Consider the following 22,145-nt stretch of genomic DNA (forward strand, 5'->3'; position numbering starts at 1 on the left):
ACGACACAGAATGAAACGGTGCACGCTACCCCCTGATTGAGCTCATTGCACAAAAAAAAGAAGCGAGGCCCCATACTCCATTCTAGATATATAGAGCAACCCCAAAAGCGGAGTCCTATATTAATGAAAGCCATGAATGAAGCCAGAAAAATAAGCAAAACGAATCCCCTGATAGTATCAACGCAAAACGCATGGCATGGGGTTACAGAACAATTTTAAATAAAGGAATGAGCCTCTGGCAACACATTCGAGGCAATGGCTACACATGTGATGGATCTGCTAGTGCCAACTAGGATAGGAAATAGTGCGCAAGCCAACACATGCCCAGACTTGACCCTATGCTAAAACATCATACATGCACAATGCAGAAACATAAATGAGAACCTAGGAAGCGACCATTACTTAGCAGCACACTCAAGAAGGGAGACACGAGTGGTAAACTGGGATAAGAAAGAAGGCAAGACAATGCAGATCTGCCACAATGCAGAAAGCCACTGATAGTATGTTATTACACGTGTCAGACACATAACAGCTTACAAAAGAGATGGCTGAAACAAACACAACAAGAACTAACGGTTAGAACAGCCAAACTAAAGAGACAAATCAAAAGCCATGCTCAAGAAACAATTATGACAACAAATCTAAGATACATTTTAGACCCAGATAACAGTAACACAAACAGTGCATGGAAGCCCACCCAACGACGAAGAGATGATCAAGGAAATGCAGAAACGACACCTATGCAAAATTTAAAAAAAACTCTTCGCAACTACAGCAGCAATCCCAATCCAAAAATGATAAAAGACAAAACAATACCATAGGTGATAGCATCCATGCAGAAAACTACAACATCCTCTGCACCAGGAGCAGATGAGCTTACCAACAAAATACTCCGAAACCTAGACAAGGACTCTATTCAGGAGATCACAGAGTACAACAACTGCTGGAAAGATGGATGGCTGCCAGACACCCGGAAACACACCAAGGTACTTCTCTTAGTCATGCCCAAGCCTGGCAAGAAACTCACTAACTAACCTCACGCCCATGTTCCTAACCTCATGCTCACGGAAGGTTTTGGAGCGTGTGGCGCTATCTAGTTTACAGGACCACATGGACAAGCACAATCTCTTCCCACACATGATGACAGGCTTCCAAGCCAACCTATGTATGCAAGCTATAATGCTCAAGCTTTCTGAACATGTAATACACACACTGACTAACGCCAGCACTAAAGCTATACTGGCACTCGACCTCACGAAAGACTGATAATGTCACCCACACTGCCATCACGAATGCCCTAAAGGCAGAAATCACTTCTGTAAGCATCAAGTCAGATAGACTACAGCTAAGAATCAAAGGCACACTGGAAGGGTTGGTTTCTTTTCAACACAAACCTCATACCCACGGCTACGCTTCTTGTCGCCATACCAAACCCATCGTTGCCACTCTACGCGGCAACATTGGCCTCTGGACAGCCCGTCAGACAACTCCTAAAAGAGCAATATCTTAACACAAAACCCATTAGAAACAAATGGGTTCAAGCCCACACGTTGTACCCCGGGAATGAGGTGGCCTGCAACTTAGCCCGACGTTTCGCTAACCTGGCAATGCAAGAGCCGGTCCTGCGGTCGGCCTGAGACACCCTGACCACCTACCACGAAATTACACATTATAGAAACAACAGAAGGATGCTCCCACCGACTGAAAAAAGTCTTAGCATACATCAACAGGTGGCATGGCGGAAACTGCAAATAGACACATTTCCAAACCACCATATTCCAGGGCTTCCCCAGGGGTCAACACCCCCTATTGTAAGCTCTGCGGAGCCACAAAAGCAGATTTAAAGCACATTTCATTCGAATGCAACAATTTGAAACTGAAAAAAGGTCGGCAACTCTTAAACGAGCAAGAGTGGGAGGATGCCGCGTCCAGCCTGGACCCACCGTCTCAACTGCAGGCCGTCAACTGGGCTTTGGAACTGGGAATGGAAAGACCGGACCCCACAACTAGAGCATGCACCGGAGGGCCTGATTGAACAGCCACCTCATGTACTCTGGAAGCCCACTAGAATCAACCAAATCCGTTCTGACAACGAAATATAGTTACCACCACGTGCAAATGACAATCTACAGACAAAAGCACAGCTATAGTTTTTTCCCCAACCAATCCAACAAGTCATGCACACAATTGTCACAATTTTTACACTCAAGCAACGATAGCACGCACAGCGACAACCGACCGCAGCACGCGAGGAACAGATACACGGAAAGATGCGTCATCTTGCTCCATTTTAGAAGGCAGACTCCTCACTGGTGAACAGCATAGCGCAGAGGTTTTCGGAACACAGAAATACGATAAAGCCCGACGGCTATGCAGTACAAGCGGTCACGAACTCAAGGATATGATTTGCACTTCCCTGTGCCACCTGCAAAATGCACAGTCTGCGTCACCCCTGTACAGAGCGCTCGAGCAATGTGCACCGTGCAATAAAAACAAGTTGGAAAGCAGCCCAAGGTTTCCGGGAAAGGTGCTTGTGCCCATCTAGCTTGCAGGCAGTACTATCAATACCTGGCTGGGCCTCTGGGCGATGTGGAATTGCACGTTTTTCGTGTTTTTAGTGTTCCGAAAACTTTCAAGGCTCATGCACAGGAGCGGCCGAAAGAGTAAGGTCCACGCTCAAAGTGTAACTTTTCTCGCGGCGACTGTAGAGAAGATATCTTTTTCTTGTGCTTGTATTTAGGCGATCGCACCACAAGCAATAGCTGGTCTGTGTATAACGCGTCCTCCATATTATGACTGCACCTGTACGAAAGCATAGCCCGCCTCAGGTAAGCAATGAAAACACCGCACATTGAGTACCGGCATGCTAATTAAGAAGAGTTATTTGCGTTCTAAACAACTCACTTCAAAAACGCCACTGCCACCAATCACTCGCATTCGATCCTTTTGGCACCCTAACTCTCTCGAATCGGTAGCTAAATGTTATTTATCGCTCTCGCTCACTGTTCTACACGTTAGCGATGGCTTTAACTGTTAAGCAGCAGGTTGAAACACCTCCGCGTTTCCATATACGCACTCTGCCATAGTTTGTTTCTCGGATTTGTGCTAGGCTACAGGCTCGTTCTGACTTGCAATGGATACGGACTCGTGAAGTAGGAACTGATGCGGAAGTGCATTTTTGCTTACAAAATGATACAGAAGCAGCCTTATATTAATTAACAACACAAATTAAGACAAACTGCGCGTTCTTACTCGCACAGCGAGGACTAAATTTCTGCACAGCCCCTTTCCAGATAAGTCCAAAGGCGCTGCCATAGTCAACACTGGGCTGTGGTGATAGCGCAAGAAAGAGATGAGGTTAATGAGGATTAAACTCCACCCATGCCCACTCCACAACTGCCCCCCCCCCCCCCCCCCCTCAAGAAAAAAAAACAAACATGGAGAGGCCACTTAAGCTGCACCTTATGGGTATGACGCAATAGCATTGTGGGTTAGGCTTCCCATTCTGAGCAGTTAGACAGGTTTGCAAGCATTTTTCATTGTTTAAACAGTTTGAATTCTTTAAATGAACAGCTACACATTCTACATTTTCTTAATTATCATCAAGCAGTGCCTTTTCATTCAGAGCAATCTGACACCTATGAACCCCCTTTTCCAATTTTTCCTTTCTTTAATTAATCAATTATAATGATTTCATCAACTCATCACCTGTCACACACTGATCACTCACGAGAACCACAAATTACCATGATGAACTTTTTTTACGCAGGCCCCCGGTAATAGGTCGTCTGTTCGAACCCCTGCCGCAAGCTAGGGTCTAACTTATATACCTAGAAAGTTTATGCTGCACGAAACGCTGAATTGCATGACACCATCCAAAGCACTGTGTGGCAATGTTACATTTTTTTTACTCAACCCCCGATTATTTACGGCGCACGGTGCGGACATGTAGCTTTCCGACCGAACGAGCTGCATACGCTGTCACGAAAAAGGTTTTTTTGAAAGTCGCGCAAAAGGTCTACGCAGTATACACAAGTTGCACAGGTCTTAGCCCAGCAAAACTGTTCTGCAGCTTTGCTTCTGCAAGTAGTACCATAAGCGCCGACTGCGAGGGGGCTTAAGGGCTGAAGCCCCCCTCCTTTTTTTTCCTCTGTCCCCCTCGAAGGTTGAATGATGTGGTTAGGGGGAAGCATATCTTGTTTCGTACGGTTCTGGACAAATTAATTAAAGAATTACATTCTGAATTATTTAGGGCGCAAGGACAGGACGAAGGTCGAAAAACACAGGACGTCCTTGCACCCTAAATAATTCAGAATAGATCATAACCAACTAGCCCAGCAACAAATTCTCTAAAAGAATTACAGCTGCCTAATCACACTGCAAGAACAGCATGACCTTAAACTGCCACGGATACATATAGACTTGTTTCCCACTTACGAAGGGCGACAATAGTAAGTTATAGATCCAGTTCATCATAAAGGATCTGACTGGCAACAGGAGCTCACCAAACGTCTCCTGTTGCAAGTCTCTATGCGGAATCAAATGACTGGCCACTTGATAAGTGCAGTTTTTTGTGCTTGAACATAGTCTTCTTGAAGACTTCGAACTGTCCCCAAGCATTAGGATCATGTTTTGATCCGAAATATCAACTATGAGCGCACCTTTCAAAATAGCTCTTCTTTAACTCTGCTTTTCCCTTTTCGCATAGAAAGTGCGCAACACTAGTTTTACTATATGGGCATGGATAACCTTTCTACGCAACAAGATAACAAGCGGATGCTTCCAAGAAGTGATGGAATTCAGAGGCAACAGAAACCTGAGAGTGTGTTGTGGATTTCATTAAATCACATTCACATAGCGCTTTTCCATGGGCACACAGAGTTGACTTGCAAAATAAATCTCAGTGGCATCGCGGACAACTTTCTTTGGAGATCAACTGTGCAAAGAAACAATCTTGATTTCATGCTAGCCTTTGTATGAAACAAACGACAGTGAACTTCATCAAAGTAAGCCAGCTTTCTTCAAACTGTGACAGTTCAAATTACCCCTTCCCATAAAATCAGCATTCAATTCCTCGTGTTTTTGCTTCCCCATTACAACCTTTGCTCTTTGATTCCAATTTCTGTCTTTTGTTTTGTATAGAGTTTGGCAGTTGGTTTACAGTTTTGATAGACAAGCAGTTTTTTAATCCATGTTTACATTTTGGATTGTTGCCATACTATGGCAATGTTTGTAGAGCCCAGTGTTCCTTAGACATGAAAAGTTTAAAATCTTTTTAGTATTTGTATTGTTAGCTTATTGTGGAAATGTTTGCATTGCCCAGTGGTTTTTACAAATGAATAATTTGTAATGAGTCTGCGATATATGAATTGTTAGCATGTTGTGGAAATGCTTGTGTTGCCCAGTGTTTCCTTTCACTTCGACTATGGACATTATGGACGTCTACCTAGAGGTTAGTATTTTTCAGATATTTTTGTTAATTAATTTATTTAGTATTTTAAGAACCATGGGGTCATTCTGTATAGCATATTCGCTCAACTCAAGCCAAAACTGATGTTTACTGTATATCCGCATATATATCGCTTGCCAAGGAGCATGCATGGGGGGAGACAGAGAGAGAGAGGGGAAACAATTAAAAAGAGAGAGGGTGCTAACTGGAGCCCACCCCCCTCCTTTCGGCAGATTGAAAACTTGCCGCCTATGAGTAGTACATTGACTCCCAAGTCATCTCAGTATAACAAAGCGAAACTGCACTAAGATACAGTAGATACATAACCCAATGCAATACATTTTATGCGTATGAAAACATTTTGCATGTAACAATATTTCTCAGGGCGAAGCGTACTTGAGCAGCTTGAATGCGGTTTATGGGGGTTTCACGTCCCAAAGCGACTCAGGCTATGAGAGACGCCGCAGTGAAGGGCTCCAGAAATTTCAACCACCTGGGGTTCTTTAACATGCCCTGATATCACACAGTAGACGGGCCTCTAGAATTTGGCCTCCATCGATATTCGACCGCCGCGACCGGGATTGAATCTGAGTCTTTCGGGTCAGCAGCCGAGCGTCATAACCACTGCCACTGCGGCGGCCAAGGACAGCTTGAATGTGTGCACTGTCAATGCCAACCTGACAGACTGCAGCCAGAGAGCAACTACGAAAGGAAAGGAAATGGTATTCCAGCATAAAGACTGGTTCCAATATAAATGTAGTTTGAGAACAAGTGTTTAAGGACCACGCATTGTTCTGCAACTATGGTCGTCACACAAGAAAGTGAGCAAGATAACTATGGAGTACCAGGCTAAGCACTGTGACCACAAGAAGAGTATGAAGCACCAGCGCTTGTCAGCCACTCAGATGGAAGCCATAGAAGCAAAGCTGAGTGTATGAGTTTCTGTTAAGAGTATCATTGCAGATGCATATCCACCTGTGGAGATGGACTGGACATGCTCTGAGTGGAAAAGACATATGCAACATAAAGTACAAATTTCTTGTTGGAAACGCACATTCCCCCTGTAGTGATGGATTGGATACTACTTGACTGGAGCAGAGATCTGAAACATTAAGTACAAGATCCATGTTGAAAATAAGGGCCCTTCCAAATGCACAGTGACACACTGGAAATACCTTGACTGAAAAAAAGACAGGTGCAGTCAAACCTGACTATAACAAAATGGTTTGCGATGAAATAATGGTTATAATGAAGGAGTTGGCTTTTCCCCTTGGAAGCTCCCATATAACTGACATCTCGTTGTTACAAAGTAAAATTTTTGTGCAGTGGCATATAACGAACATCCAATGAACCGCATTGGACATTTGACGCTAAGTGTAATGCTTTTTCACAATGCCCAATGCTTCCATGCCAATTTTGTGCACAAAACTGTAATCGCCGCGCATTACTTGCCTTGCCGAGCAGTGCATAAAATATGCGGAAAATTTATCCTGCCTCAAGCAAGGACCTGCATGCAGCCTTTTTATGGACAATTTGTTAGCTTTCACGTGCGGTTTGATGCTGACACACCTTTCAAAGGCCATCGCCCTCCATGAACTGCTTCAGGATCTCGCGGCAGCACGGACAGCTTCCTGAGGTTTTTTTGCTTCGCTTTACAGGTGGGCGAATTTCATAACTAGGTGCTATAGAAGCGATTATAGATTTCTAGTGCTGTTGGCAGACCCCACTGTGTTTGTTGTGCTTGCTGAAACTAGCAGTTGTTTGTTATCAGGGATTGCAAAAAGTTTGCTCCTTCTTTCTGGTGATGCTGAGGCTAACCCTGGACCACCCTTGAACATGATGTTGAGTCGGGATCAGAAAATATGTTGGGTGAATTACTGGCAAGTCAAGCCTACATTAGCCAAGAAGTCGCTGCCCTCACTGCTAAGATTGCCCTGTTTGACGATCGTTTCACAAAACTAGAAGCGGCTTCTGCTGCTACAAATGACACCGCCTTGCGTGTTGAAGAATTGGAGGAAACTCTCACTGGCATAAAGGGCATTATGCATAGCATTGACCAAAACAACGATAATCTTGACAATCGGTCCCGCAAGAACAACTTAATCATACACGGCTTGGCGGAACTTCCAGATGAGACCCCTGGCACGCTACTCAAATCAGCTAACCACAATGGTAGGTATGGCATGCAATAGCATCCAGCGTCGGCAACGATTAGGCGTTAAAAGAGATGGAAAAGTAAGGCCTGTGATTTTTAAGGTGTTAGACTTTCAAACTAAGTCTGCTATATGCGCAACGTTAGCAAATTAAAGGGATCCAAGGAATACATAACTGAGGATTTTTCGGTGCACGTGCATTCTGTGCGTAAATTGCTACGGAATAATTCCATAGGAAGAACGCCACCAAATCTCATCTACAGTTTGACCAGCTATTCATAGACAATGTTCGGTAATCGTGGGACGATGTCAACAAGTTCTTTGTTAAAGCGCCCGCCAGTACAATTGCACAAAACGATCCTTGCCTCCCCTGAAACACAACCTAACACTTTTGATCGTGAATGCCTGCAGTTTAGTAAATGACTATGTTAACTTCAACTGCCTTGTAGAATGCCACGAGCCATCAGTAATATGTGCCACTGAAACTTGGTTGAATAGATCAATTTCCGATAAAGAATTCTTGCCACCAGATTACTCAGCTATTAGGAAAGATAGCCTCTCTGGTCGGGGTGGTGGTGTAGCACTTTTTATAAAAATTATACCGAATACGTGATGCTGCCTGATCTCTCTGAAACAGAGTCTGCCTGGCGCAGGATTATGATATGGAATTTATTTGTAGGAATTGATGCTGTATATCGACTTCCAGATGACGGTGGCAACTCCATTTTGGCTCTCACTGATTATACCGTAAAGCACAAACTTCATGACAGTCTGTGGGGATCTGAACAGACCTCAAATCGACTGGAATTCCTCGATAGCAACTGGCCACGACAAGGCTCTCTGTAATACACTGACTGACTTGGCCGTCTGATTTGATTTAACTCAGGTTGTTGATTGCACCACTAGAGAGTGCTCCATCTTGGATCTTGTCTTCGTCACAGCGAAGACAAGATAACTGCTCCCTGATCAGCCTGCCATTCCTGCCACGGCAGACATATTTCCCCATAGCCCACCAGCTACTCACCACTCAGCCACGTCATATACTCCCTGTTGAAGTGATGTAGATGTGAGCAACCAGCGTGCCCATGCTGGACTCGAGCAAGCATTTTCTGAGCCCTGGGGCAAACTGGCAGCTGGACAGAAGATGGAACGCCATGCCCGTCTCCAGGCTGGGCCCTCGCCTAGTAGTCAGACATAGTGCAACATTACCACCTTGCTACCCAGAGGTTACTACCACTGCATAAGTGCCTCTCATGAGAGGAGGCCATCATGTGGTGGCAGCTACCAACGAGCACATATGACCGCGTCCTTACAAGAATGCACAGGTGGTACTGCATTACCCAATATTCAAATAAATGTCTCCTTTGCGATGCCTACCGTACCCTCTAGCATATCTACTGGGAACAGAAGACTGGCCCAGCCTTTCTGGCATTCATGTGTATGCGGATGCCACATTTGGTGCAGGAAGCGTTAATAGAGCAACGCAATCAATGCCCTAATGTGCATTGAAAGCTCTGAATCTAGCCTGATAAATGCAAAATTCAGAGCTGAGAAGTGCGAAATTGCAGTTAAAAAGAAGTTTTCCTGTTATAAATTTCTGACTTCCTTACGGCACCTACTGTGAATACGTCAAGTACACAATAAAAGTGCTGACTCATTCTGACATGTTCTGTGATACGACAATCTGCAATGTGAGCTGCATCTTTTCCACTCTGCATAGGGCATGCCCTCTTTCTCTTTTCCACTTCCCGGTTATGCAGTCCTAGCTACATAAGAAAGCACCTAACAGAGCTCGATAGATCTGTTTTCTATGATGCCAGGCCATCAATACCTCATTCACACAACACCGATACAGTTCTGCAGTCCAAAGAAATGTTCACTTATGAATATTTCAAACTACATATAGCATGTAACACAGAATTCATGTTTATGCCGTGGAGCGACAACAGATGGAATTTAAACATTGACAGTTAGTGCCACAATGGCCTCTGGACCTGTTTAGAACTCTCTTGGCAAAACAGATTCAGAGAGCAGTCTCGCAAAAAGTACCGCAATTGCACAAATACAGCACGAGTTTGTTCCTCACTTCAGTGGTTTCAGAATGCCTATCGCATTATATTCGAAAGCAAGGACAAATATAACGCGATTTTCTTTTCCTCACTGCTCCTGAAGCTAGCTACAGCAAGCTTCACCGCAAGACTACCAAGCTCCTAGAAAAAGCGAGCTTTGCGACGACCTTGGGGCCATGCTGAGCGCATAGGGTGAAAATTTGAAGGTAGAAATAAAGCTGCGCAGGCCGCCAAGAAAGAGAGGGCACTGAAATAGATTGGTGGAGTAGCGAAAAGAAAGAAGGGCGAAAGAACACAGGACTGGGCGGCATAAAACATGCTGCAATGGTGGCACGGTGCTGATGGCGGCTGCTAGTGTGTGGGGGACTGCATTTAACTCATAGGAGACATTGCTGCACTCGACGACATTGTACGCTCTTCTAGAGTGTTGCCTCTGAAATAATGTTTATGTAATATTCATGTGAAGACAATACATCGCTTTCGTATTTTTGCGTGCCGTCTCCATTTTTCCAAGCTCTCGGTTGTAGTTGGCATGAGCAGGCTGGGATCGTGTTATAATTAGAATTTTTTTTTCATTTTCGTTAGGTCTCAAACTCCACACTCACATTATAATTACAGTTGCTTTATTTATGTGTAAATACGGTACCTCCAAAAAGCACGGGCAGTGCCCAGGGCCGTTCTGCTGCAGTTGCACTGACAGGCACCATGTGATTTGAAAATGACTGCAATGAGAGCATGTCAGAATGTGGGCAGGTAAAAACAAGAGCAGTCATTTCTATGGCATTATTAGTCATGATTGCAGTATAAGTATAATTGCAAAAGAAATTGCGATGCAATACCAGCCACTTAAAAGGTGATTCACTGCAAAGCTGAAAGAAGCCTGCAGAAATACATAAGTGTATGAAAGTGTGACAGTGATTAGCAGATGATGCCATGCTCCAGTCCCTTGTCCCCCAGTAACCAATGGCATTTCCCAAAAGTCAGCACAACCAGAATAGAGGATGGCACAAGAGGCACACCAAAGCTAACAGCATAGAAGCTTACTAGACTGTTTACATTGTAAGCAGAATTTTGTAATCCAGAGATGCAAGGAGGTAAGGCATCAAGAAACACCTCTGTGAGTCATGCAGTTACTCTAAATGCTAACCATAAGCATGCTCAGCTCTCTCCATATGGGGGGACAAAATTTGTGCCCTCTCCATCATGCCACTTGGGGGTGCATACTACCTCTTTGTGCACGGATCTGCTGCTAATGCACAGCAGTTAAGTATGTAGACATTCCAATGCAGTTTCCCTTTAAGAACGCACAGGCAGAGCTAGGAATGTGACAAGGCTGTCCACTGGACAAAGAATGGTTGCATGTGATAACAACCTTCCTCAGCGCTATCTTGTGATGGCACTCTGCAAGGAACGGAAGCAGAACAGAGACAGAACCAATATATGCAGTAACCAATTACAGTCGCTTCTTTTGGTGAACAGACACGAGCATGCAGCCACAACAGGTAGGACAATTAAACCAACACTACCCATATTGCCATTCCGTAAGCACCGCTTGTACCGAGCTAATTTACTGTTCCTATCTCTGCACTACAAAAAAAGACACGAGCGGAGGATAGGGAAACAAATGTGCAAAGCTGAAATGTTTTGTACAAATGGTAACAGCGGCATACCACAGCACTTGTACTCTTTAAAAGCCTTATCCAAATTTACAACGCACGCACAACACTAGGAACTGTCAAAGGGAAAATTCAATTAGCACACAAATTCACTCAGTACACATCATATCATAATATGTCACATTAGCACGTCAGAATGAGTGAAGTGATCCACCTCTCCTTTCAACAAAGTGCAATCAACAGCTGCACAACCAGCCTCCTATAAGAGCAGCTCCAGCTTCATCCAGGCAGTGACATGCGAGTCACTACAGCAGAATGTGCACGTGACAATGCTTTTGAACTTGATTCATTTTGAGCTCTAGAAATTCTCCCATCTCGTCTCCCCATCCGAACGTGGCCCAGGTTTTACAGACACAGACCCCTAGTTTCCCAACACAGCTGGGTACCAAGGTAACAGTACTGACTATCCGGCAGCTTGACACCTAAAATATTCTGTGCACCAATTACTGTCAATTATGTGCCCGGAGCAGGCAGTAACCACAAATCCGGACTACGAAACTGATGTAACGAGAGGAATAAGAATGGGATGGAGTGCATTTGGCAAGCATTTTCAGATCATGAAGGGCAGTTTGCCAGTATCCCTCAAGAGAAAAATATACAATAGTTGTATTCCAGCGGTACTAACGTATGGGGCAGAAACTTGGAGGCCGATGAAAGGGGTTCAACTTAAATTGAGGGTGATGCAGAGAGCTATCCAAAGGAAAGTGATAAGTGTAACATTGAGAGATAAGAAGAAAGTGGGTCACGGAACAATGCGAGTTAATGTCATCCTAGTCGAAATGAAGAAGAAATGGGCATGGGCTGGGAATATAATACAAACAAAGCAAGATAACCGATGGTCATTAAGGGTAACGGAATGAATTCTAAGAGAAGGTAAGCGTAGCAGGAGGTGACAGAGAGTAAGGTGGGCAGATGAGATTAGGAAGTTTGCAGGGATAACGTGACCGCGACTAGTGCAGGACTGGGTTAATAGGGGAAGTTAGGGAGAGGCCTTTGTCATGCAGTGGGTATAGTCAGGCTGATGATGATGTACCTGGAAGGTCCTGGGTGGAGGTTTCAGACAAAAACTGCCTCATGTGGCCATGAAGGAGGAACCAGACATGTCACATGTCATCACTTGTTTCTGCAGGACAAACGAAACGAGATCCGGGTGCAGCACAATGAATGCTACCTTCAATTTCCAGTCCACCAGCAGCTGTGCACATAAAGACCCTGTTGCATCAAAGACTTGCCGCATATTTCACCGGTATCTGACTGAGCTAGCTGATTTTTATCAGTGACTTTCCTGAGTGTGGACTGAGGTGTTTGGACCAAATCTGCAGCAACACCATTATGCAGGAAGACATGGTGCAGTGGTCCATTGTGGTGCAGAAATATCTTCAAACCAGCAGTAAATGCTGCACCACAGAGAGAGGGAATGAATTCAGGCAAGCCATGACTAGAGAACATGAAATAGATTCAAAATTATGGCTTCTGATGAGCAAATGTGTGCTTGAAAATATTTAAACCTTTTTGCAAAACCATTCACTATGACAATGTGATATCAACCTGTAAGAAGTGCTGCAAATTCTACAAGAAGGCACAAGTGCAGCTACTACGGAAATGACTAAGGGAACGTCGGCCTGCGATGGTCCTGACATATTAGCCAGTGATAGACTGTGACTGTGGTATGTTCATCGACAGAAGAGCACTCAATATGCCTTTGGCATATTGACTCTAGCACACAGTAATATGCAGTTCTCATGAACACAGCTACCTTGCCCTTGCATGCTGTTTCAAAGCTGATTCAAATGAGTCACTGCATAGGCACAAATCATCCAAAAGCTTCACTAGGGTTTGCATGTTCTCTCAACCAGAGCACAGGCAGGCAAAACCCTTGGGTAGGACTCCTCTAGCATGAACCCTTCTGCAGGACAGACTCCAGAGTTGGAGACGACGTCACCAGTAAATGACTGAGTACATCAGCGTTCACAATGCAAGCAGCAGGCCTCTACTTCAGAATGTCTTTGTATGTTCAGAGCACCCACATGGCCAACACAGTAGAACATGTTTTCCGGGACCAGTCTGTCGTTGTGCAATGTTTCACTAGGCACCAAGATGCTAGGCAAACCTCTCCATGGCACCTGATGCAAACAGTCTCAGTCAATCAAGACTGGCCTGGACAAAATGCATGTGCACCATACACTGGGAAATGGCTAAGCAGCAAGCTTATTTCATAGCGCGAGGCACATTCACTGTGCTGAGGTGATTTGGTGGACTAGAGAAGTGCAGCAGAGGTACATGGCTATGTCTGCTATTTGCAGGGATGCAGCTTACAGAGGAGTAAAGGTCCACACACTGCATGTCCTTCACAATTTTTCTTCCTACCCAAGATTTCTAACTTGCCATTGGTAGAAATTCTGAAGGAGGACAGCACAATATCAGTCAATGTGAATAATCCTTGTAACATGGGCTGCAACGTCCCAAAGGTTCACATGGGCTACATGCGATACCGAGTGGGGAGCTCTGGATTGATTTTGGCCACAAATGCCGGCAGGTACGCCGAATGCAAAAATGCCTGTGTGCTGTGTGATGCCACTGCATGTTAAAGAGCCCTTGGCAACACAGTGATGGCACTGCTAAAAGGACTGCCTGGCTGGCGAAGGTGCAAGAATGCCTGTTATGTACACCTTTGCCAAGCCTCTGATGAGGGTCTTGGCTGGCTCCTCAATTCCTTTGCCTGCCGATAGGTCGTACCCGTCACCAGCAAAAAATTGCCTCTTCTGTGCTTTTGCTGCACCCAAGAAACGAAGCTGAAAAGAAAATAGAATTTTGCTCAGAAATAGGCTAAATTCAGGGAACATGCCAATTATGATTTGGCCTATGGTGTCGTCGTCTTTCCTGTGTGTGTTGTTTTGGCGCGAAAATCTTTTTAGTATGTATGATCACCAACTAGCCCAGCAGTTAACTCTTCTAATGATATGGCCATCAACGTCATCAGCCTGACTATGTCCACTTCAAGACAAGGGCTTCTCCCAGACCTCTCCAATTAACCCTGTCCTGTGCCAGCTGTGGCCACCGTTTCCCCGCATACTTCCGAATCTCATCAGCGTACCTAACTTTCTGCCACTCCTTGCTGTGCTTCCCTTCCCTTGGAATCCTATCTTTTACCCTTAAGGACCAGCGGTTATCTTGCCTTCACATTACATGCCCTGCCCAAGACCATTTCTTCTTGTTTTCAACTAGTATGCTGTTACCCTGTGTTTGCTCCCTGACCCACTCTACTTTCTTCCTGTCTCTTAATGTAACATTTATCACTTTCATTTCCATTGTTCACTGCGTTGTCCTGAATTTAAGTTGAACTCTTCTTGTTAGCCTCTATGTTTCTGGCCCATAGTAGCTATATATGTTGCTGAGTGCTATCATGAGTTGAAGTTTCTCATGTGTGCAGACTATGTGGTATACTACAGTCCTTCCTCGTGCAGCAATTAAGCAGTTAGCATGCTTGCAAGAGTAGCCACTCTGTTATGAAATGTTGAGTGTGAGTGCCGTCATGGTGAAAACTGGCCTCGAAGGGCAACTGCATTGTATTACCTGTGGACGCACACTTGAATTCGTGGGTTGTACTGGCCTCGAAGGGCAACTGCATTGTATTACCTGTGGACGCACACTTGAATTCGTGGGTAGTTCCGCCCTCCGAAACAAATATGACCAGACGCAGGGAAGTAAGGAAGCTGAGGTGTCTGCAGAAGAAGGCGAAGACTATCAACGAAAACTCGTCTGGTCAGCAAAATTCATAACGGAAAAGTATCGCGCGGCGACCAGCCGTTCAAACAAAAGACGTTCGGTTCCGCTGGGCAAGGCCGAGGTGGCCGAGAGCACGCCAGTTCGCGCCAACAGGTCTTATGATTGCCATGCACAAATGTCGATTCCCAAATTGTTGAAAGCCAGTGCTGTGTTCTTCTGGTCTTCTTTCTAGAAGTGCTTGCTGTTGGGCTAGTTGGGACTTGCCTTTTTGTGGTCTGTTCACTCGAAAGGCGTACAGAAAGACAAGCATGGGTCGGGTACTTACGTCCGGATCGTAGCCGTCAACTTGATGTTGAACAAGCGACAGCGGCCGAGCCAGCGACGGCTCGCCTCAACGTCTGCCGTGGCAAACTACCGAGAAAGTTGGCAAGATCCTGAAGACAAGCACCGCAGGGGGGCCACGCAGCAGATGCAAGACGGCGGCCTGTGATGAAAAATTATAAATAACAATTCATTACAGAAATTTGCCGAGGTTCAGCGCATTGTACCCACGTACCTTGATGCTGTCGCTGGTAAACTGCGCACTCGCATTGGACCTCGACAGGTCGTTGCCCCCCACATACAAAATCGCGAAATCTGCAGGGTAGGCTGATGCGCACGACATCGTAACCACCAAAGCTGAATCTGCACGTCACCACCGACGGGAAACACCGCAGACAGCACCTGCACAATCGCTTCAGTTGGATGTCGCTGACGCGTGCCCCGCGCAACGCCGCTGTAAATCGGCACTAAGAAACGCTGGAAGCGACAGCTAGCACAGCGAGAGGAAAAGAACCGCCAATTTGGTCGCACGGTCGAAGTTCGCGGGGTTAACTCGCGTGAAAGGAAAGCGAGATGACCAGGTACTTTTTGACACGTAAATATCGCAACCTAGGGATTTCTGAAACGCCTAAAATGCCTAAGGGCCATAAGGCGCTAGGTTCCTGCGCTAGAGGGCTGGTGTCCCTATCGGTTCCTGCTCCATTTAGACTAGTCTAACTTACCATTGAACACGCCACTGAGCGGCTGCAGTAGCAGACGACCAGACGACGCACGTCAGCTTGGAACAGTCTTGCGACCGCAGCGCCACTTTTTCCTTCATGACGTTCGTGAAGCGGAGAAAGCCCCTAGGAGCCAGCTACAAGGCAACGCTACCTTGCCGATGCTACGTATGGCACACTAAGCTAGCAACGTGGGGAAATAAAGCGTGCTGACATTATGGAGGACCCCGCTTCGTTGTTAGCGACGGGGTCTTCATCAGCTCAGCAAGGCTATAGTGATGGCGCGAACGAGCAGGGTGGCGTGGTGCACGAACCGCTCTGTGGCGGCGTCGAGGAGGAAGAACTTTGCTCCAAGCCCAGTTTCCTGGCTGCGACAAGCGGTGATCCTTTCCAAGATGGCGACGAGGACGGGCGCAGTGGCGAGTTCCTGCTGTCCAAGAAAGCGGACGAGTGGGCGCGCTGTAGCGGCGACGCGCTGGCGAACCTCGTGTTCGAACTCCGGGCGGACGACGAGCTGTTTGGCGGTGCCGAGCGGCTGCTCTGCGTCCGGGACCTGTTCGAGGCGAAGGACGAAGCCGAGGCGAAGCCGGACGAGGCGGCAGGTTGGTCATTGCACTCGTCGATCGGCCCACTGACTGAGCGCGGGACTGCGCCCGTTCAAACTGGGTTTTTCTGGATGGTTTAATAGCGGGTAGACTGACAACAGCTGTGTTGTGTGGGCAACATTTGCAGCGCTCAGCCGAAGCAAACCAGCTAGGCCAGGCATCCGTTGATCCCTGTTTTGAAGCAACCAGGGTTTCACTGAAGAGGTGTACGGGATTGCGCCGTGTAGTATTTTGTAAGGGTTATCCTGTTTGACCTGTCGCGTTAGTAGTTTTAAAACATTTTTCACGCATGCGTTTTAATTTCGTGCTCGGTGCCATTGTACTCTTGCACCGCTTGTGAAACCGCTCGTGGCGGCTGTAAAGGTGGCACTGGCAGGCATTATCGTAGTTCTCTGCCCAGTGCAGTTCCGTCAGTGAGCACGCGCTGCCCAGCACCATGCTTGGCACTGTTGCAGCAGAGGCCCACCTCTTGGGATTACCTGGCGGTGAACATTTCTTTATAAATCTGTGCTGGGTTTAAATGAAGGGTCATTCTGCCTGCAGGTAAAGCACACGCCTTGCGTGCAGGGGGCCCGGTGCCGCTGCAAATATAATCTGCCACCCCCCTCCCGAGCGAAAAAACAAACCAGATTTCGGTGAAATTGCATAAAAGCAGGTCGAAGTTGTGGCCAGGTTCTTGCAAACAATACCCAGGACCTGTGAGGTTATGGTAGTCAAAATCTGGCAATACCATGAGGTAGGTCAGTGTTCGGAGGTCAGCAGATTGTATATAGTGCTTTCTGTAAGCTGCACAGCCAGCAGTCCCCCTGTAGCTTTCCTTTCTACATCACGTCCGCATTTTGTACAGGTGCTCGCAGAACAATGCGGAACGCCGCGCAGGCGGCCGGGCGCCGGCGGAAGATTACAGCCGCGGCCTGCGCATGCGCAGGCTCCCTAACACCCTCTTTACACGGGCAGCCTTAACCGTGGTTAAGCTTAACTACAGTTAAGGCGTCTAACCGCGGCTAGAGTTAACTGCTGTTCGCCGCGCTTACACACGGTTAAGCCATCTCGGTTAGTGCGACGAAACAGATCATGTGATAATCGCCTCATTGAAGTTACAATGTCGCCCACTCAGGCGTATTATTAAACAGGGCTACGTTGAAAAGAACACAGAAGAGGAAAAACGTTGTTTCTTGTACTAAGGCCGGCTTAAAAACTTTTTTCTTTGTGCTTGTGGCTGTCATTAGCCGAAATCTAAAACAAGTTCTAAACAATGATCACAGTCGATTTCGTAGCCGACTGCGCGTTCTACTTTGGCTACTTCAGCCTCTTTTCCTTGTGACTGCTCGCTGCGACGCATCACTGCTATCGTTGTTTATTTTCGTGGCTTTTCTTTCACAGTGAGTGCTGTGCTTGTGTACTTAAGATCCTTCGGACGTCTTATGTGTCAAGCCTATGTTGGCCCTTAGCAAGCCTGTCGGGAACGAGGGCGACGCTCAATTTTGGGCTGCGTTCGTGGCGCATCAGGCAGCGCGACAACGCCTGCACGTCCAGATGCTGGCGCTGAGCGCTGAAATTGTCATGCTTGAAGAGACGAGGAACTGACACCGGGGGCATCCGAAGCTCTTTTTATTGGTGGCGGCGCACCTGTCCGTCCGTGATCTGTCGGCGTACCCGCGCCCAGACTCGTGGTACGAGACCACGCTTCCGCACCTTCCGGATAGCGGACTCCGAGAAAACTTTCGGATCAACCGCGGCATATTCCGGTACACGGTGGCTGTTTATGGAAGCATGAGCCGGCAAGGTACCAACATGCGGAAAGCGATTCCGCTGGAGAAACGCGTGGCGATCGGCTTGTACCGCCTCGCAACATCAGCAGAAGAACGGACTGCTGCCAACTTGTTTGGTGTGAGCACTGCGTCAGTTAATTTAATATTTCACGAATTTTGCAGCGTGGTTGTGGAGCAGTTGTGGAGCAGTGAAGCACGATTGTGCATTTCCCAACACCAGCTGAGCTTTACGAGCACATGTGTAAATTCACAGCAGTCTGTGGTTTCCCTCAAGGTGTCGGTGCAGTGGATGGCTGTCATATCGAGGTGTGCCCCCCCAAAGCAAGTAGCTGCTGAATAATGCAATCATAAGGGGTGGTACAGTGTCGCTCTACTTGCTGTCGTCGACCACACATAGAGGTTCCTATGCATGAAAGTTGGGAGCCCTGGTAGGAACAATGACCCGGCACCGTTTCAGAAGTCTCGACTGCCAGCTACTCTGGCTAGTGAGCTGTTCCGACAAGAAACATAGCTCATTGAAAGTGTGGGAGTTGGCACAATTCTTGGTGATCAAGCTTTCCCCTTGCAGACGCACCTGATGAAGCTGTACCCCTTCCAGGTGCCTCTGGGTCCCCCTCACAGACCTTTAACTACTGGCTGCCGAGTGCCAGACGTGTCGAAAATGCTTTTGGACGTGTCAAGGCACGCTTTAGAATGGTGCTGAAGGGCCTTGAGTATGACATCCACAATGTCAGTTATGTGATCCGTGCTGCTTGTGTGCTGTACAACATTTGTGAGCAGCTCAGTGACCGCTGTGATTCAAGCTAGTTTGGTGTGGTGCAGAGCGCTGATGAAAGGCGGCCTCAGCCAGTGTGCACAAGCAACCGGGTAGGGATGTCAAGGTGTGGCTGTCGGGGCGCCCTGGCCAAGCACCTTGCCTTGAGCTAGAACCCAGTCCGTGGGGAACTCAAGAGCAGCTAAGAACGACACCTCTACCAAGAGGGAACAGCCTTGAACAGAGCTACGCACACATTATTGAAGGAGCAGACTCTGGGTTCGGCTCACCTTAAATGGCTACCATTGCACTCACATGATGCATACTCCCTACTGGAGTGAAGGTTATGAGGGTTACAACTAGTGTAATTTTCGTAACCTACATGTTCTTCATAAAATAGGTTTAGTTTATGGAGTTTAACGTTCCAAAGCGGCTTGGGCTATGAGTGATGCCGTAGTGAAGGGCTGCAGAATTTTCGACTACATGGGGTTCATTAACATGCACTGACATTTGCACAGTACACAACTCTCTTGCTTTACACCTCCATTGAAAAGCCACCGTTGTGGCCAGGCTTTCAGAAAATAGTCGCATTATATAGCTAATGTTAATTATTGATTCTTGTTAAACTGCAAAACGAAGTGGTTCGTACCAACTACTAGTACTCCTTATGACAAACAAATCGTCACCTACATGCAACCATCTCTAATAAACTAATAATGAAGATTTCATTACTTCCTGTAAACAAATCTCTTTTTTCAAACAGTTTTGCGCACAGACGATAGTAAAATGCCAGCATGAGGTTTCCAGTTTTATATGATTCATTCTTGTTGAGCACTGCTGTTTATGTTGCTGTTTCATGCCATTGTGCTACCTTTTTCATTGTTGCGTTTGTGTCACATGGTCTGCGTATTGGCTGCTATTCTATCAATTGCTGTTTGCTTATATTTTTGTGTATAACTGGCCATCATCTTGCCACATTGCCAATCAGCAACTTGTTGGTACCTTGTCAAGCAGTACAAGCTTTAGTCTTGCACTCCTGCTTCTGAAAGCAGAAGTACTTGCTGTTGGGCTAGTTGGGTCATCACAACGCTGATTGGCACAAAGGAACAAACACAGGAAGACGCAGCAGTGGCGCTTTTTCTGTCTCTCTGTCTTCTTGTGTTTGTTCCGTTGTGCCATTTAATTTTATTCTGAAAGCTGCATAGTGAAAGAAATGCATTCACTCTATAGACCTTTCCAATAAGGGCCCCCTGGCTATCACCATATTTTTTCGCTAGGCTGTGGCATGCACCTGATGCTAGCCCAATGGAAGCGGATACTTCTGACCAAAAAAGCTGTTGGTACTTACAATCATATTACAGTGAACATTTTATATCTAGTCAAAGGTTAAGCAATAGTTGCGAGAAATTTTTTCCTTTTGCTCATGAAGGTAATGAAATCATGTCGGTCACAGGTGGAAGCTTCATATTTTTGCACACATCATCCACACGCAAAGCAAACACAAAAATGAAACGTAAATGTGACCCAATGGTAAGAGCTTTGAAAGACTTAGTGTGATAAATTTCAGTACATTCCCATCCCAACTAGTCAAACCAAAGTACGCTTTCTGCGAACAATTTCATGTCATTACTATTTTGCTGTTGTCAATATTCCGTTCTATAACTCTATAAGAAAACCAGTTATGTTGCAAGAAAAATATCAGCCTTGTAGCAAACAGTTCCTGGTGAACATGCAACAGCCATTGGTTCTGAGTGGAGAAGCAGGTGGAGTGTTACTGCAAGAGCAGCAGCAATGTACTTGCAACAAACTTGTTTGATTATTGCACTTGTGTACCCCTGCAGTGTATGCATGATCTCTGTTAATAACTAATACTGCAAGCTGCTACGGTAGCCAGCCCGCACAATACAATTCACTGTTTAAAACACAATACGAAACTTTCAGCAGTAAAACACCTTTCATCTCATCACATGCTGTAATATCAAATAACTTCTAGCTGTTTTGATCACTCTTTATTGAGCAAGTCATTATTTTCTTGTCTAGAAATTTTGCAAGCAGTTGCACCATGCTTGCATTTATGGCATTCGCTTCCTTCTGGAGGCGCACCATTATCTTGCGCATTTTGTGTGCCTTGCGGTCGGCCTTTGCTGCTGCCTCACTTTCTCCTTTATGGACGGCAACTAGCTGCTCTATAGCAGATCCTTGTCGCTTGTGGTGGCTCTTTTGGGGTTCCCTTCTTTTGGCGCTTGTGCCAGCACCGGCACTGCTGCTTGCCCCTGCTGTGGCACTGCTGCTTACGCTACAACTGGCTCTGCTTGTGTCGCCACTGCTGTTGCCTGTGCTTTGCAGTACAGGTACTGCAGCACTGGCACTGCAAATGGGGGAGCTGGCCGCAAGTTGTGAGAGGTCGTCTCTTCTGCTTCCTTCAGGCAGGCTGTCCTTCCATGACTGGAGCACTTCCGAGCTGTCTGGTTCCTCATTGACAACTGGCAGCTGCACATGATGAAACATACAAGACAACATGTTATCATCTCAGAAAAGAGAGCATTCATCCGCTTCCACAATATATTAGAAAAACACAAACTTGTGATAGCCAAACTGGAAAGAAGGCAGCGGTTCAAATTTTTGTTTTCCTGAACGTAACTAAATAGATATATGAAGATCCACACATGTACATTAGCATTCCCTCGCCCCAACTTTCACATGAACCAATGGGTTCAGTTCAGTTTTTTCCTGAATACTGTTGCGGAGTGCAATCGCCTTCCTTTAGGTTTATCTGACTCGAAATATTTTGTGAAGGAGTTGGAGAATTTTTGTACGGCTCCTAGTGTTGGTGTTGTGATGAATGTTGGATTTTCCTTTAAGTGACTTGTGGCTGTTGCGGCTAATGGTTTTATGGCTTTT

General features: G+C 46.2%; 1 protein-coding gene and 1 long non-coding RNA gene across 7 annotated transcripts in view; one reads left to right on the top strand and one right to left on the bottom strand.

Annotated features, from left to right (window-relative positions):
* Positions 1–3,451: 3,451 nt before the first annotated feature.
* LOC144094205 (uncharacterized) lies at positions 3,452–16,080 on the bottom strand. The gene is made up of 3 exons (XR_013306480.1): positions 15,630–16,080; positions 15,399–15,557; positions 3,452–14,139 (listed from the first exon to the last, which is right to left on the bottom strand). It is a non-coding gene; the product is annotated as an uncharacterized LOC144094205 (long non-coding RNA).
* Positions 16,081–16,178: 98 nt separating this feature from the next.
* The window catches only part of LOC144094203 (uncharacterized), a 158,611-nt gene continuing 152,644 nt past the window's right edge, over positions 16,179–22,145 (top strand). For 2 of the 6 annotated variants that reach the window (XR_013306478.1, XM_077628128.1), the window contains exon 1: positions 16,184–16,715. Coding sequence is in view for 5 of the 6 variants with exons in the window: in XM_077628128.1 (XP_077484254.1) it covers positions 16,331–16,715 (385 nt within the window). In the remaining variant the exon portion in view is untranslated. Of the gene's footprint in view, positions 16,716–22,145 lie in introns of all 6 variants that reach the window. The other 4 variants (XM_077628129.1, XM_077628133.1, XM_077628131.1 and 1 more) reach the window with 4 other exon arrangements.

This window comes from Amblyomma americanum, chromosome 6, assembly GCF_052857255.1.
Source record: "Amblyomma americanum isolate KBUSLIRL-KWMA chromosome 6, ASM5285725v1, whole genome shotgun sequence".
Taxonomy (NCBI): Eukaryota; Metazoa; Arthropoda; class Arachnida; order Ixodida; family Ixodidae; genus Amblyomma; species Amblyomma americanum.